The sequence below is a fragment of the Chinchilla lanigera genome, unplaced genomic scaffold, assembly GCF_000276665.1.
Source record: "Chinchilla lanigera isolate Chin_1 unplaced genomic scaffold, ChiLan1.0 scaffold00011, whole genome shotgun sequence".
NCBI classification, from domain to species: Eukaryota; Metazoa; Chordata; class Mammalia; order Rodentia; family Chinchillidae; genus Chinchilla; species Chinchilla lanigera.
In genome coordinates this window covers 34,811,205-34,828,639 of record NW_004955412.1, presented here as the reverse complement: position 1 = coordinate 34,828,639, position 17,435 = coordinate 34,811,205, and the positions used below count along the sequence as shown (strand labels likewise).

General features: G+C 46.0%; 1 protein-coding gene across 2 annotated transcripts in view; it reads left to right on the top strand.

Moving 5' to 3' along the window:
• Positions 1–626: 626 nt before the first annotated feature.
• The window catches only part of Igsf9b (immunoglobulin superfamily, member 9B), a 115,458-nt gene continuing 98,649 nt past the window's right edge, over positions 627–17,435 (top strand). Inside the window, exons 1-5 of one of the 2 annotated variants that reach the window (XM_013511161.1) lie at positions 627–964; positions 2,725–2,822; positions 3,317–3,495; positions 5,880–5,998; positions 6,766–6,905. In XM_013511161.1, the coding sequence (XP_013366615.1) occupies positions 6,830–6,905 (76 nt within the window). In that variant the 5' untranslated portion in view covers positions 627–964; positions 2,725–2,822; positions 3,317–3,495; positions 5,880–5,998; positions 6,766–6,829. The remainder of the gene's footprint in view (positions 965–2,724; positions 2,823–3,316; positions 3,496–5,879; positions 5,999–6,765; positions 6,906–17,435) is intronic. The other variant, XM_013511162.1, reaches the window with a different exon arrangement.

The following is a 17,435-nucleotide window of genomic DNA, read 5'->3' as shown; positions in this document are numbered from 1 at the left end:
AGGGCAGGAGAGCAGAGAGTTTTGTTTCATGCTTAGTAGGTCTGTAACAATGATGTGTTGTGTAGGTGGATAAGCAAATGAATGCATATAGTGGAAAGTAAAGGCAGAGGCTGAGAGTGCTTTGACATCAAGCAGATGCAGGGAAGGAAGTTGCTGTGGTAGGTATGGGGTTGTCCCCTCTGCAACCCATTTGAAGTTTGAGGCTCAATGTCAAAGTGTGGAGAGTTGATAGGACCTTTGAGGTAACTAGGTCTTTAAGAGGATTATTACCTTTCCTACTAGAGCAGTGGTGACTGACCCATGGCAGTCATACCACAGCAGGCTGTTTGTTTATTTTTTTGTATCGGGAATCAAACTGAGGACTTTGCCAGGCAGGCACTTGTGCTAATGAGCTATACCCCTGGCCCTGAAGTGGGTATTTAAAAGCTCTGAAAAGTTTACTCTCACTGCTCTAGAGGGATAGGATCAGTTACCACTGCAGCAGGTTGTAAGGTGACGCCCCTCTTGGTTTGTCTCTTTTGCATGGATTCCCTCACCTGTGTGTCTTTCCATGTTATCAAGGAGTAGTTGTGATAGGTACTGCCACTCAGCCTTGGACTTTAGCCTCCAGAACCACTAGCTAAGTAAATTTCTATTCTTTATGAATTACCCTCTCTCAGGAATGCTATCATGGCAATAGAAAAGAAAAAAGCAGTCTCGGGTGTGGCAAGTAGAGCACTTGCCTTGCACAGCAACACAGCAAAACAGAACAGGACAGAGCTCACCACCACAAACACCATCAACAAAACTTCTTTCCTGATTTTTCTCCTGGGAAGTTTCAACAAGCACCAGAGTGGCTTGTGTATGAACTGGAGAGGAAACAGAGCCCAGTGCAGTTCCAGCATGAAATCATGGTGCCAACGTGGACACAGCGGGAGGACACAGAGGGGCCTGCTGCAGAGCTGGCTGGCTGACCATGGAAGCTGTACGTACAACCCATGTGCTGTGGAGGCCAGCAGAGTGGGGCTCTGGGGCTCTGGGAGGAGTGGAGCTGGGCAGGGAGGTGTGGAGGAAAGAGTGGGGTACAGAATCATGGATTTATCCTTGATCAAGAGTTTTCACTCCCTGGTGTTGGTCAGGGAGGATGGTTTAATCAAACTGTTTCTTTCAGGCACTGAAGTATGTTTCTTAGACTTCCTTCTCTGAAACTCAGGTTCCCTTTCTTCTGAACACTAAAAATAAACAAAATTACCAAATCCTGTGCAATGCTGAGTACCATACTAAGGGCTTCCGGCAACACTTTTCTCATTGGGTTGCTCAGCCCTTTGGTCAAGGAGGTCTCATTTTTCTCCTTCTTACAGATGAGGAAACTATCTTAGAGACAAGGCAGCTTATCTCAAACCCATCCAATAGGAGGCAGCTGGGAGATGTGGACTGGGACTGTCTGGTTTCAGTTTCAGTGCTTTCCCACCATAACATAAGTGCCAGGTTCCATCGTCCCAGAGCAGACATGGGCACAGGTCCCAGGAAGGAAGATTGTCTCTGTGGGGAACACAGGGGTCTCAGAACAATGCTAGAAGTGACACAATTGGAACCCCATCCCTGGAATTGGATGGAATTCTGGTTGGAAACAATTACCCACAGTGCAATTCAACAGGGCTGGAGAAAGTGGCATTATTATCATTTCCAGTTAACAGACGAGAAATCCAACAGTCAGAGATGTTATGTAACTTCCAAGTATGCATCCAGTAAGACTGTGCCTGACTTTGGATACAGGCAGAAGTCTTAGCCATCATGAAAGGCTGCCTATGATGTTGGAGGAACAGTTTTTAGATTTCACATTCAGTCTTAGCATTCATGAGTAAACTAAAAGATGGCCTCAAGTTCTATGTCCCTATCCTTTGATTCTGGGTGGGTTTGGAACTGCCTTCATCAACAGGCCATGGGAAAGTGACCCTAGATAACTTCCAAGGCTGGGTCATAAAGAGCAAAAGCTTCTGCATTTGTCTATGGGGACACACACTTTGGGAGTTACTCTGTTTTGAGGAAGCTTTGACTCAAACATGAAGTCAGGAGGCTGTAGCTCTGAGTGAGCTCTCAGTCAAGTTCAGCAGTGCCTGGCCTTGTGTGATAAGCCATGCCTTCAAAGGATCGATGTTTCAGTAGACTTCCTCTGAATGGAACCTCACAACAGACCCAACAACAGAGGAGGTGCTAGCCAGCTGAACCTTGCCTTCCCTCCTCTGACTCACAGAGTTGTAAGTAAAAGAAAAAGCTTGCTTTGAGCCAGTGAGTTGTGAGATGATATGGATGTTGACCAGGAAAAGGACTCTTGTTTTCTGGTCCAATGTTCCTCCCTAGAGACCCTGACTAATGGAGTCCTAGGTTAGGCAACACCTAGTATTTTACTGTGGAAATGAACTTTAGGCATCTACTGTGTGCTAGGTGTGTTCACACTGCTGATCTAACCCTTATGGGAACTGTCTGAGGTTGACACTCTTCATTGTGCTTTATTGACTGTACCCGCGGGCTGGGACAGGCAACACCTAGTATTTTACTGTGAAAATGAACTTTAGGCATCTATTGTGTGCTAGGTGTGTTCACACTGCTGATCTAACCCTTATGGGAACTGTCTGAGGTTGACACTCTTCATTGTGCTTTAAAGACATGATACCTGCATGTTAAAGGAGGCAAATGACTTTCCCACTCAACTCCAGACTCACGATGCTCTGCACTGTCTCACAGTTCAGGGGATGCTATTGCTTGGATCTGCAGTATCTTCCAAAGGCTTGGAATCAGCACAACTGGAAGGTGGTGCCTTTAAGAGGTGGCCCTAGTGAGAGGTGAGTGTTATGGGGGTGTGTCCTGAAGGGGCTCAATAGATGCGGCTTCTTCTTCTCTCTTCTCTAACTCAGCTGTGAGGTGCACAGCCTCTTTCACTATGTCCTTCCTCCATGATGTACCAGCACAGACCCAAAGCCACAGGCCATCAGCTGTGGACTGCACCTTCCCAAATGTGAGCCAAAATAAAATTCCTCCTAGTATGTTGTTTTATCTCAAGAGTGTGTTACAGTAATAAGAAGCTGTCTTACATAGCAGAATAGATCTGCTGCAGCAACAGAAACACTGAAAGGACACCCAGGATTTGGAGGCAGATTTATTTAATGTTGGACGGGCACTGATAAGAATCAATCCATATAAAAATGTCAGGCCCTGATCTCTGGTGGGCTAAGGTTTATTATGGAATAAGCAAGCAGGACGTACAGGGGCAGAATGGCTTGTCAATTAGGAATTGGTTTTTACAATATGCATCACAGTGACCAGCTATATTTCACAGTGACCAGCTATATATCACAGTGACCAGCTATATATCACATGACCAGCTATATATCACAGTGACCAGCCGTTTCTAAGAGACAGAAGCAACCGGAACTGGAACAGGAACTATTACCTGGGCAACTAAAAGAGGCTGAAGTATTCTGGCAGGGGATGCATTTTTTTTTGCTACAGATGGAGGTAAATGAGACAGAGTGATTGCCATCAGTCTGTTTGCTCTCATCTTCCATTTATTGAATACCATACACATTCTAGGACTGTGCCAAACTCAAACCTGTTTGGGGACATACAACCCTTTCACTGACCCTATTTATTAATAAGCATTATCCCTAGCATTTAGAAAAGGAAACAGGCTTTCCAAGATCACCCGGGAACGGGACTGGAGCTATGCTTTAGTTTTATGTGCTTTAAGGGGCATGGAGAACCAAAGGGATGGTGTAAATTAAAGTTTTATTGCTAAAGATACCCACAAACAGAACAGTGCACATGTTACAAAATTATCGTAAACCAAACTCCTGTATATCCACTAGCCAAAGTCAAGTCAACAGGATGTTGTCAATACTGTGTATTACCATCTTTCTTCTTCAGAACCAGACTCAGTCACCTACCCTACTTATGGCCTCAAAGGTCTTTGTTACCATTTCTCCACAGTCTAACCACCTAAGTTTCCATCCTTAAAGACCAATAGTTTGTCCATTAATAAATTTTATATAAGTGGAATCACATGGAAATTGCTTACTTTCTTTTATTAAAGAATATATTTAAATATTATGTCTTAGAATTTATTCATGTTCTTTATTGTGTACAGTATTCTTTTATATGAATGTGTCACAATTTATTCTTTTCATTGGTGATGGACTTTTGGTTTATTTTCAGTTTTTTTTTTTTTTTTTTAACAAATCACCCTGCTCCCTGACATTCTAACATGTGTCTTGGTGTGTGTCTAGCAGGATGTTGCTGTCACAGGGGATGCACATGTCCAGCTGTAGTGGCTTCTGCCAAATAGTCTTCCCTAGGCATTATAGCATTTCAAACTACTGCTGGCAGCACATTAGGGTTGCTGTTGCTCTCCAGCCTTGTGAAAGTTTGGACTGTTAGTCTTTTACATTTTAACTCCTCTGTTGTGGGTGTAGTGGTATTATAGTTTAACTTGCATTTTCTTGGTCATTGAGAGGTTTTCATATATTTAATGGCCATTTGGATATTTTGGAAGGGACAGAGTGCCTTCCTGATGACAGGACAGAGCATCAGAAGCAGAGGAGTTGACAAGGGGTGGATGGTTTCTCCAGGTACATGAGAGCTCCTGACTACTGTGGAAGGTGAACTGTTGCAAATTGCCTCTTTGTGTTTCTTGTGCATTTTTCTTTTATCATCTTTTCTCTAAATTTTCTTATATATATATATATATATATATATATATATACATACATATTGTTTGTTTGTTTGTTTGTTTTCCCTAGGTCTGGGGATCAAACCCAGGCCCTTCCCTATTCTGGGCAAGTGCTTGACCACTGAACTACATCCTAGAACAAACATATTTTCTAATATATATTTTCTTAGAGTATATACATCCAGATATGTGTATATGTTTATGTACTCAAGCCCTTTAGCTGGGCAAGCATGTCTTTGTTAGGCCATTAGGAGAGGGATTAGGGACCCAGACCTGCTTCCCCTATTAAGAAGAAACTATGCAGATCCTCTTTTTTGTGTATTGTGCTAGAAGCCAAGAAGGCATACTGGAGAAAAGAAGGCTCTAACACAGAGCAAAGATATGAACCCAGATATGACACAATTTAAACAGAAGAGTTAGTTGGACTCAGCGCATTCCTCTGGCTCTCAGGAAAAGTAAGCTGACACGACACCCATCTCAGTGCCCAGGATGCTATGGAAAGGGACAGAGCCAGTGCCTTCCTGATGATAGGACAGAGCATCAGAGGCAGAGGAGCTGGCAAGGGGTGGGTGGGTTCTCCAGGTACCTGAGAGCTCCTAACTACTGTGGCAGGTGAACTGTCTTCTCTTTTTTCGGAGGGAGATGCAGTCTTACTGTGTAGTTCTGGTGGCCTTGAACTCACTATGTAGTCCAGATTTGCCTTGATAATGGCAGTCCTCCTGCCTCAGCCTCTCAAGTGCTGGGATTGCAGGTGTGTACCACCACGCCCAGCAGGGAATGGACTTTCTGCAGAGCTAAGGGTTCAGGGAAATGTAGTTATCCCAGACCTTGGCATTTGCATCTCAACTCACCCCTGGATACTCTGCAGCTTGCATAAGGCGCTCTTGGCCAGGTATGCTCCAACTTGAATCTTGACACTTAGCTTGGGTGCTGACAGCCGGTACAGAAGCTCTCCCCTAGGGCTAGAGGCCCAGGTCTCTGCAGCTTTCTCTTCTCAGACAACACCATTTTCAAGGGCAGGAAGTCCCAGCCACCCTTCCATCTCACAACCAGCACATCTCTGCCCTGTGTGCTCCCATCTCTGCCCTGTGTGCCCTGTGTAGCATCAGAATTCTCTTTTTGTCTGTTATACAGTGTCTCTGAGCAGATTTACTCTGATTTTATTATTTACCAGGGTGAACAACATCAGCACAAACCACCAGGCTCCAAGATCACTGACTCCTGAACAGCACCAAGGCCTCCCCCCCGTGCCAGTTCTATAGTCAGCTTGGAAGGAGAGCAACACACCAATAGGTAGGTTTCCTCTGGTTTCCTCACCTTCCTTCCATTTGGGCGTCTTCAAGTGTGGGAGGGAAAGGGAGAGAAGCAGCTGGCATCAGCTTCATTACCACTCAGCCCCTCAAAGGGGCAGCATGGCATAATTGTTTCTGCTCATGGGGCTTCGTGGAGCCACACTTACTAGGGGCAGATGCCATAAGTTTCACTCAGCATCATAAATAGCATGTGGGTAGCAGGTATTCCCTCAAGGGCAAGGAACGAGAGCCTTAGGAAACTAGTTATCTGCGCAGTGGGAAACAGGGAGCCTTGGAATGGTGCTTTACAGGATAGCATTTGTAAACATAAGTTAGGTTTAGATTCTGTTTTATTTTTAAATTTTGACACTCAGAGCAGAGATTCCTAAAGCATAAAACAATCCCAGCCAACTCAGTTTCATGACCACATGCTGTATGGTGTCCAGGTAAAAGTTCTTAATTAAAAATCTTTATAATTGCATCTTTCTTGGGATTGTTTTAAGATCATACAGGATAGAAAATGCCTGAAGCCTGGAATGTGGAAGGAGGGAAAGAAGACAGGAATCCAGCCTGGACTCAATTGTAAAGCTGAACTGTTTGCTTTGACCAAAGGAAACCATGGGCCAAGAGTTCAGGAGTGTGGTGCCTGGCTTCCCCAGGCGTCCCACCTTTATTTGCATCCTGAATAGTGAAACAAAGTCACCTTGGAGAGGACTGAAGTGGTCATGCCCTGCTCAGTGCTCACCTCTCTGCTTTCTGCTCTCCCAGGTGGCATCTTAGTCTGTTTCCTGGTGCTGTAGCAAAATACTCACGATGCAGCCATTTATAATGAATGGAGATTTATCTGGCTCGATCTGCTGGAGACTGGGATGTCCAAGAGCACAATGTTGGAATCTGCTCAGCCTATGGTATGGCCAGTGTGCTGCCTCATAACCTGGCAGAAGGCAAAGTGAGATACTCTGGTGAGATAGGCAAGCATGCAAGCTCACGCCCCCCTTCTTGTTAAACAACCACTAAATGCCAACATGAAGGCTCCACCCTCATGACCTCATCTGTCCTAGTGACCTCCCAGGGGCCTCAGCTCCAATACCACTATGAATTTGAGGAGAAACCTTTGAAGGACACATTTCAGCCATAGCATGCAGGCTACATGAGTCTTCCCCAAACTCCACTGCCTCTGCCTCATTGTCTCCTTCTTTTAACTCCTGGGCTAGGGGTCTTGCTTCAGGTGGTGGTCATGATTCTCAACAGTAGTGAAATTTATTGGATAATTTTTAGTTCTTTGCACTTAACCTGGGGGCTTGGTTAGCATTGCTGCCCTAGTGTTCCCTCCAAGGGTAGCATCAGAATTCTCTTTTTGTCTGTTATACACATGATGCCCAAACGCAAGGAAGGTTGCCATGGTCTTTGCCTCCTGGTATCTGCATCCTTTGTAATATCCTCCCATGCTGAATGGCCCTGAGCTGTGTAATCAATTGGGAACTGCAGATGACAGAGTGTGACTTCTGAGACTAGTCATCTTGGTACTGTGGCTTGCATTTCCTCACTTACAGGATCCCAGGGAAAGTCAGGGCCATGTTATGGGGACTCTGTACAGCACCATTATAAAGGATCACTACAGAGGAGTGAAGGCTGCTAGTGCTAACCTTCCAGGTGTGAGGAGCCATCCTGGAAATGTATTCTCCAGACCCTGCCTCCGACACTGTCAAGAGTCAGATGCTGGTAGGCTCATAAGGCTCCCTGAGCCAGAACCATCCAGCCAAGCCAATTACCACACTCCTCTTGGATTCTAAAATCTGTGAAACAATGACTATTTGTTATTTTAAACCACTAAGATTGGGGTAGTTAAGTAGCAATAGATAACCAATATAACGTGCTTTCTACTTTCTGTAAAAGGTAGGCTTCTTTCATTTTGTCTTTTCCAATGATATTTTTTAATGTAGGCAAGTTTGTTGATAAAGCATTTCTTTGTTCAAACCAAAGAAATGTTCCTCCTGTTTACTGAGTGCTTAGCAATGTAAGTGGCAAACAGTAGGTCTCAGTATTTAAAATCAACTGATTTAATCAAGCATATCAATGAATTTCAGTGTCCATGTCAAGGGACAATAGTATTACTCATAAACTAAAAGTGAAACACATCTTTTTCCTCTTTTTTTTTTCTTTTTGTTACTGGGTTTTCACCCAGGGCCTCTCACATAATAGGCAAGCCTGTTACCACTGAGTTACATCCCCAGCCCTGGGGATATATAAAATTCATTTCTATATATTGCTATGTGATTTATGGCAGAAGTAGGAGTCAGATGGCAAAAGTTAGCCTGCATTGCTAGATTTCTATGAAAAATAACTGCTCTTCAGTAAGTACATGCCATTAGGTGATGGCAGGGCATGTTCAGAAGTGCACTTAGCATTAGGCGATTCAGATATAAGTTACAAGAAACCATAGGTGCTCTTTCAATTCAGTGACCAGTTTCTGTATGACTAAGTCTGAAGCTAGACCTTCAAGGTTATCTCTGTTGTCTGGGACTTAGCATTGATGATGTTAATATTGCCAGTATCCCAGCCACTGACTCTCTCATGAAGATTTATTTAGTTATATCTGTAGCTTCCATTACAAAAGAAATTATAGAAAAGCAAGAATAAAACAAGAATTTGCCCTATATCAAGAGCTTAATTGACCTAATTGAGTTGAAACTTTATAGCAACCTTGTGTGACAGGAGCAATTACGGTGTCTTTGTCATAGATGCAAAACCAGGGCCCCAAGATATTAAGCAACTTGTCTAAAGTCACAAAAGTAGTTTCTTAGTTACTTTTCTCATTGCTGGGGCACAAAACACCTGACACCTAAAGTTAAAGGAGGAATGGTTTATTTCAGCTCACAGTTTGTAGAGGTCTCAATCTATGCAGGGTAACATGGCAAAGGGGTGTCACAGAAGAGAAACAGTCTATGGCAGAGCAGGCAGGAGAGAGCAAAGCAGCAAGCAGTAGCCTCAGGAGTGAGCCTGCCTTTTATCCCAAATAGGCTACACTCTTTTTTGGGTGGTACCACCCACACTCAGGGCGAGGATCTATGTGAAACCAATTTAGTTATCACATGCCCTCAATCCCAATATCACACACTCTACCCTAGCCACCTCCCAAAAGCTCTACCCATGAGGAAATGAGGCTTTGGAGGGACACGGAGATACAAGGCCCAAAAACTAGTAAATGATGAAAACTAATTTTAACTTGTATCTGTCTGGTTCTAATCATTCCACTACAATCTTTTATAGACTTTTATATCACAGGGCAACTTTGAAGTCATCTAGGCCAACACATACAGGAGATCTGAAGGCCGGATCCATATTGACTGTGGGCTTCCAGTTTTTCTTTTCATTTCACCATTTGAGAGAATAAGACTTTGCTTATTTCCTCCCAGATCCAGGAAAGCTAACTCAAAATTTGTGTGAATGCAGAGGATTAACAGAATTTTAATCCAGATAGTTGGAGAAACATTTGTACCACACTATGGGAAAGAGGGTGGAGCCTGTGCTGATTTCCCCTTTGCACTCCACTTGCTGCCCTTTGTGCTAACAGGTGCTCTTGGTAAGGCTGAGATCCAGGCTCTACCTGCACCTGCAGATGCGGCTGGGCTCTGTCACGTGCAGGTGCTGAGGACTGCATGGATATGTTTGGTGACGTCAGTGGTAACAGGAGACCCGCAGGAAAAATCACAGCAGATTCTGCCCACTCCTCTGATATAGCACTAGTTTAATTATAATGTAGAAGTGTAAATTCCAGTTTGCTTACATCTCTAGGATGTTTCCTTTCAAATGTGACTTTCCAGCTCTTCCTCTCTTTTTTTCTTTCTTCGTGCCATAAAATATTTGCATATTTGAATGTCAGATTTTCCAAGTGCTGGAAGCAACAGGCTCTGGTATGTTCTTGAGTTATTTTGTGTAGCAGCATCTGTCTTATTTCAGCAGCCACCAGAGCTGAGAAGTGACCCAGGAGCAGCCTGGCAGGAAGACAAACACGGGCTCTCAGGCAAGTTCCTTGTAACACAGAGCCCAGCAAGACCTCAGGGCCCTTCAGTCCCAGGCAGCTCCAGGGCAGATGTTTTTCTCCAGGTGATTTTTTAAAAAAAGAGATTACCAGAGGAAACCAACAGTGAATGATGACTCTGGAATGTATCTTTGGAACTTGCTAGACTAATTACTGAGTCTCCAAAATCATTTTAAAAGCAACACATTTTGTTTTGCAATATACATTCTTGTTGCCAATTTTTTTTTTCTAATTACAATCAGAATCCACCTCAGACTGAATAGTTGATTGTGGTAGAAGTGGGATTGGGAAGAAATACTGTTATTGAAACAGCATGTTTCAAAATATGTCTTGACTTTTCTGTATATAGAATGATGGCATCAACATTCTCCCACAAAATATTCTCAGAGCTTTAAACAGCTTTCTTCGGAAGTGACACCTTCTTCAAACAATTAGAATAATAGTTGCTTATTGTGGCCAGATAAGTCTGGCTTAATCCTCACAACTCTCCTATGTGGTGAATATTCTAATTATCTATATGTTTAGATGAATAAACTACTGCTCCAAAGACAAATGACTAAAAATGATGACACTGGATTTGGATGGAGTTTTGTATTTATTGTGTGTGTTGTATTATTGTTATTTGTAAGGAGATGATGACTGGAAGGTCTACTAATTCAGTATCCTGATGCTTGAATACTCTGGGCTTGACCTATGTAAGTATCACATTTTCTAGGGAGCTTCCTGATAATTTCTAGAGAATATGGTTTTCCAGTTAATACGTGACCAATGAAAGATTCTAGCTTAAATACGAAGATGTGGTTGCCTTGAAATCATACCTGCTAGGACATTTATTACTTTGAGAAAGCATGTTATGCATCTGCCGTGTGTCAGAACCTGTGGTCATCACAAGAATGGCATGGGGAACACATGGGGCAAGTCCTTTACACTCTGGTAGCAGCAACTATTTTGCAAATTTACAGTGTGACACTGGGCACTCCACACAGATACAAGACTTCTGGGGAAGACTTTCATGTAGGAATGCTCAGAGGTATTCTTACTCTTAACCAGTGATGCTGTCAGAATCTAATCAGGGAACCTAGTTGATCCAGGCCTACTTCTTATCATCTAACCGTCTATCCATGCATCCATCCATCCATCCATCCATCCATCCATCCATCCATCTACCCATCCATCCATCCATCCAATTAGTCATGTAGTTTACTGTGTACTTGGTATGCATCAGGAAGGGTAATAAATCAGGTACAGGTTCTGTCTTCATTGTGCCTGAAAAGCACATGTAAATATACAATCGTGGTTGTAGTGAGCGCTAGGCAAGACAGAATGAGGGGTCAAGGGGGAGCCCACTTTAGAAGAAGCAGAATATCTGGGGTTTGGATCATGGCACATATGGAAGTGAGTCTGTGTGCTATGGTTTTGGATCTTTAAGTCCCCAAAGGCTATATGTTTAAGGTTTGGGTCTCAGCTTGGTGCTACTTGGATATGATGGTCCTAGTGGGAGGCACTACCTCAAGGGGATTGTGTCACCCTGGTGTCTTCTTGTCTCTGCACCTGACCTAAGGTGAATGTCTCCTCCACTACGCTCCATGCTGACACCATAACTGACCATGTTGCCAAAGCCATAGGGCTGATTGGTCATGGACTGAAAGCTCAAAAATTGAGAGCCCAAATAAATGTTTCCTTTTTTTAGGTTAATGTAGTCCAGTATTTGTTGTAGTAATGGGAAGCTGGTGGAGACCTTGTGCTTTGACAGGTGCTTGGTGAGAGCATGTGGCCCAGAGGCCTGCACCCATGCAGCACTGCAGCAGTGATGCATTTCCTGATGTGCATGGTGCCCTATAGCTGGTGGCTCTGGAGAAGGTGCCCCCCAGGTGCACAGCAAGGCAAGAGCTTCAGGCAAGAATAGCAGGATGTGGGAAGGCACTGAGAGGAGAGCTGGAGCATGAGAGGAGGCGGAACAGGCCAGGAAGCCAGGTGTGCGATGGGCTTGTGGCCACCTAGACACCGGACTTCACCTGGGCCCAGTGAGAAGCCAGTGGAGAATGGAGGGGTCAGTATGACTTGTATTTTCACAGTGACCACTTGGGCTCTGAATCTCTATCTTCCCCATTGGGCTCTGCCCTTTCCTGGTTCTCAGTCTTTCTCCTGTCTCTCTAAACCCACTCCCTTATCTATAGACAGGGATTAATGCCATCTGTCTCAAGCCTTTGAAAGTTTTAAATGTAAAAATTCGACAGGGTGACATGTAAAATCCCTGTGAGCATCTCTTCATACACTCTGTGCACCCTTTTTATGAGCCAGTACTTGGTGGCAGTTTGACTTGTTTCCACTCATCTACTCACAGGGGTCTGTGACCACATGTGGGCCTTCATTCTTAGGAGTCCTATTTCACAAGCCCAGAAAGCTGAAGCATCCAGCAGAATGCCCAGGCTACCCAACTGGTAGGAGACAAACAGAGGGGCTTGGCCTGTGTGGATGGGCTCTAGGATGTCCTCTGCACTGCCACCAAGGGCTGCACTTTCTGTGCAAAATAAGAATTGTCCTGACACAGTGATTCCAAGGAGGTCACAGGAGCTGATGGGAATATCCTGATCCCCTGTGCTTGCCGCTCCTCAGTGTTGTGGAGGAAGGGTGGTATTTCTATCCTCAACGTTAGGGTGTATCTGTGGTCTTTCCACCTCTCTTTTTTGGCAGGAAATTACCCTGCAGATCTTATGTTTCTAAAAGCTTCTTTAGCTTGGAAAAACCATAGAAAATGCAGCTTTAAAAAGCTGACACCTCTGTTATATTTTGGTATCTGTGGGAACAAGCGCCAGTATTTAGAGACCTGCTGAGCTCTTGCCGACAGCTCGGCAGGTACAGTCTGTCCTGAAAGGTATTTCCTCTGGCTTCAGGCTGGGGTTAGGCTCTAAAGTAGGGGCTCTGGGGGTGCAGACATCTGGGCCAAGTCCTGGGCCATTGGCACCCGCGGCTTGGTGCTTATCTGAATATATGTGACGTTTTCCTCATGTGCCGGACCATCCAGAGGCTGGCAGGCCCAGTTTGACAATGCTGCTCATGAGTGGAGCAAAGTAGGCCAGAGGAAGAGCAAATGGGGAGCCTGGACCTCAGTGTAGCTCCACAATGACCTTGAATGGAGCAGGCTCAGGAGAGCTCAGGAGGTTGAGGTGAGGATCAGAAGGGAAGATGTATGGATGATAGTGCTCAGAAGAGTTCAAAAGGCTTCAAAAGCAGGAAATGTCAGGGCTTCTCAGGCACCAGTTCTGATCCAGCTGCTGTGTCCTGACCCTGGCTGAAGCTCCCAAGTGACCTGGCCTTAAGCTCCCCCTGGGGAGAGGTCAAGGACACCTCCACTGTGGAAAGATCTGTCCCCTGAGGCATGCAGGACGGTAGGCTCAGGAAGGGAATGTCTGCCTGGCTCCTGTGTCTAAATTAGATGTGTTTCTGTCAAAGCTGCCAGCAGGATATCACTGCCTTTGCAAGTATGGCAAGGGAGAGAGGGATGCACAGAGCCTGGAAGGGTAGGATTTGGGAGGCTGGGTCCAGCCTCATTCCCAAAGTGGGTGGTATTTAATTAATAAAATAGCTCTAAGGATTTGCATGGTTTCTCATCAACTCCAGATTCTGCCTTCATCCTTCACCCAGCTCTACTTCAAGAAAGACTGGTCCTGTCCCGAGCATGTCTTTCTATCCTTCTGCCTTCTGTCTTGAGGTGATGTGGCATTGCCAGTGGGGTGGTGGGGAGTGGTGTGGGGATGGAGGGCTTGTGGAGGGTGGAGGGATGTGAGAGAGAAGCTGCTTTAGGATAACAAGGTCATTGTCCTGCTCTGAGCACAGGCTTGAGAGCGCATGGAAGTCAACTCGTCTTGTGCTTCTAGCACTACCCCAGGGTTAGCATTGGGGTCCGTGTCCAGGGGACCCTCAGTCCCTGGACCAAGCAGGCAAGAGTTGTCACTTTTGCTGGTCCCCATGATGCCAACAACAGGTCCTCCACTAGCAGATCAAGGTGGTTGTGCCGCCTTTTTCCTGTAGACACAGTGCAGCCCTTTGTGATTTCCAGGTTTCAGAGCCAGACAAGTGCCCACTGGGGGCCTCACCTGTGTTCCTGACAGCACCCTCACTCCCTGTGCAGTCTGCCCTCAGCATGGCTCTGCACCAAGCAAATGTATGCACACCTGAAAAAACCCCCGAAAACCTGTGGCCTGGAAGACTCTGGCCAAGAATCCACTGGCTAGGGGTGGTCCAGGGCATGGACAGCGTTACCAGCCAAAGGATTTGGGCAGGAGGCTAGGACGGGGGACAGTGGCCACCTGCTCTCCTCGCCCGGCATGATTGTGGCTCCAGGCACCCAGTGGCTCCCTGTCCTACTTTCTGGGAGTGTGGACAGGCCCCTCCACCCCAGGGCCAGTGGCTGGCAAGTGTTGTGTCCTGAGCTCCCTCTCTGCTGCCTGCATGGCCGCCGCCCTTCCTGCCAGTGTGCTTGAAAGAGTTTGGAAACGAACTCCTCCTGTGTGTTAACACATCTGAACACGTATTAATGGTGGAAACTGCAGCTAGAGCTGCAGGCACAGAGCTGGGGCAAGCATGCAACATCATCCTGGCCAAGGAGGCTGTACTGTCTTCATCTCATCTCAGGGCAAAGCTCAGCCCCGCAGGCATGAGGGTGTGGTCAGCAGGGGTCACGGCCATCAGGGCTCAAGGTGGGGACAGGGAGGGTCAGGTCTGTGCTCTGCCTATATACACAGTGACAACTAAAATCACCCCTTGCCCCAGTCCCTGAGGGTGTTATCAACCCACTTCACAGATGGAAAGTAGGGTGGGGGCAGGTGGCTTGCTCAAGGTCCATAGTGAGTTCTTGGCAGGGCTGAAATTAGAAGTGGGTGTTTTAATGTTCAACCCCGGGGTTCCTCAGTGTAAGTCTGGACCTCTGGGACTTTCTTCACCCAAAGTTTGTCAAATCCTGCAATGTCTTAGTGATATTCCCACCATTGCAGGGTCTTTATGCAGACAGCCGAGGGACTTGCCTAGCTGCCCACCTGTAGCCCAGTGTCCATGCCTCTGTTCTGCTTGCCTGGGTGGAGTGGGCTCTGTGTTGTGCAGGAGGGACCACGACTTCACCATCGCTGGCTCCCTCGATCTTTGTGCCACTGCTGCTGCTGTCCTGTTTTCTGTGGCTCCTTCTCCAGGTGCTGGCCACGCAGCAGATCTGTACTTGAAGTGAGGTTTCTCTCCGGGACAGATCCCTATCGGTGGCTGATGATTTGGCAGATCTGTCATCGTATCTTCGCAGAGATCGGGAGCAGCCTGACCACATACCCTGTTACGGTTCCGTGTCAGGACTGACATCAGGGGACCTATAGAGCTGTCTGAGAGGAGGTGTTAGGGACAGGACCTGGTCTGTCTCAGAGGCTGGTCCTGTGCCCCAAGCTGTGGTCCCAGGTGGGAAAGTGAGCTTTCAGCTTCTCTCAAGATGCTTTCAGAGGTGGCCCCTCCATCAGCCAACCCGACTGCAACACGGGCTACTTTTCCATACCCATTCTCTCACAGAGTGCAGAAGCGCTTACTATGTGATGTCAGTCTTTCTTCTTTATCCGCAGTTCCTCCTTGGAAGCCACCCTTGTAAAATAGCTTCCTGGGATCCCATCCTAATATTCCAAACATGTCCAGCCTTCTGAACATGAAATACAGGCAGAAGCTTCCTTGAGCTCACGCCTCCACACCCACTGGGAGAAAGGCCTCAGCCCTCTGGGTTCCTCCCATCTCCTCTTGCTTCTATGGGGTGAGTGAGGAAGGCAAATGGGGAGAAGGGGCTGTGGGCAGAAAGAAAGCGACTTTCCCTGAAGGAAGCCCCAGGACCAGCTGGGAACTGGGATGGAGCAGGCCTCTGTCTCAGCACTGAAAGGAAAGACGACATCCAGGCAGCTCTGGCTTCCTCTGTCTTGGGAACCGTTGACATCTGGAGCTGGAAGTGGAGAGAGCGCTTCCTGCCTTTGTTCCTGGAGACAAACCACCTCCTGACATTCAGCATCTGTTCCACCCAGGAAGGCTCTGAGGTGTTTAGCAGGCCTTGCTCAGCAAGGAGACACTTGAGTCAATATTGGAAGATCCCAGCTGCAGTGTGTGGTGGGAGGGAAGGAAAGAAGAAAAGAAGGTAGGCTGGAATAGCCAGTGCGAGACCTCTGCACTACTCACCCCTCCATACTCATCACGTGCTCACTTGTTCATTCATTTAGCAACAATTTTATGTGCTCTTAATATGCCATAGGTATGGGAGATAGTGGAAAGAACATGGTTCCTCCCTCAAGGAGTTTATACAGCAGTACAAAGACAGACAATAAACAGGTAAATAAGCTGTGACAAGGGACATGAGGGAAAGGGGGAGGGGTTGGAGTGAGTGTGTATGTGTGTGTGTGTGTGTGTGTGTGTGTGATTACATTTAAAACAACTTCCACTGAAGGCTTCCTTAGGGAAATTTATTTTTTTATATTTTAGCAAAGTGAAGATGCATGCCATGTGGGCCCTGGAGGAAGAGAATTCCAAATGAAATGAATAATAGCCAGTGTGGAAATGGGGCCCAAAATGGGACCTGTGCTTGATGTGTTGCAAGCGGACAGGAAGCTGGCTTAGGAGTAAGGAAGCTACTTCCAAAGTCAGATCATAGAGGGCCTTAGACTCACAGAAGGACTTTTCATTGTGTTGGGTGGCTGGTGGCAAGTGCTTGAGGGTTAAAGGAGGCGAGTGGTGTCCTCTATGTACATTTAAAAGGATCATTCTAGCTGTGGTATGCTCTACCAGAGTCCACCTATTAAAGGCTTGGTGGTAGCTCAGATGCTCCTGGGAGGCTGTGGGACCTTTAGGATAGGGGGTCTAGTGGGAGATTTTATGTCACAGCGACTGTGGGGCCCCAGCTGCTTCCTCTTCTACATCATGCCCTTTATTCCTCCTGTCAATATGTGCTGCTTTACCACAGGCCCCAAAGCAACACAGCCAACTATCTGTGGGCTGAAACATCCAAAACCATGAGACAAACTAAACCTTCTTTTAATAAATTAATTATCTCAAGTGTTTGTGATAGTAACAGAAAGCTGGCTAACAGTGAACACCATTAGAAGATGATGCTTTTGGAAGTGTCCTCAATTTTGGAAAGCTTTCCAAAGTAAGTCACTGTGCTTTTCTCCTTGAGACAGTTATTGTGGTGTAGTAGAAACACTATGGCATGCAAATGCAGGAGGACAGCTCTGCTGCCCTGGATATGTTGCTAACATTCCTGAACCCTACTTACCCAAATTATTTAAAAGGGATTATTAGGTGATAAGTTGAATTATAAGGGTGAAGTTGCTTAGATGATGTAAGGTGCCACATCTATGCTGGGTCTGTAACTTTTAATAACCAACAA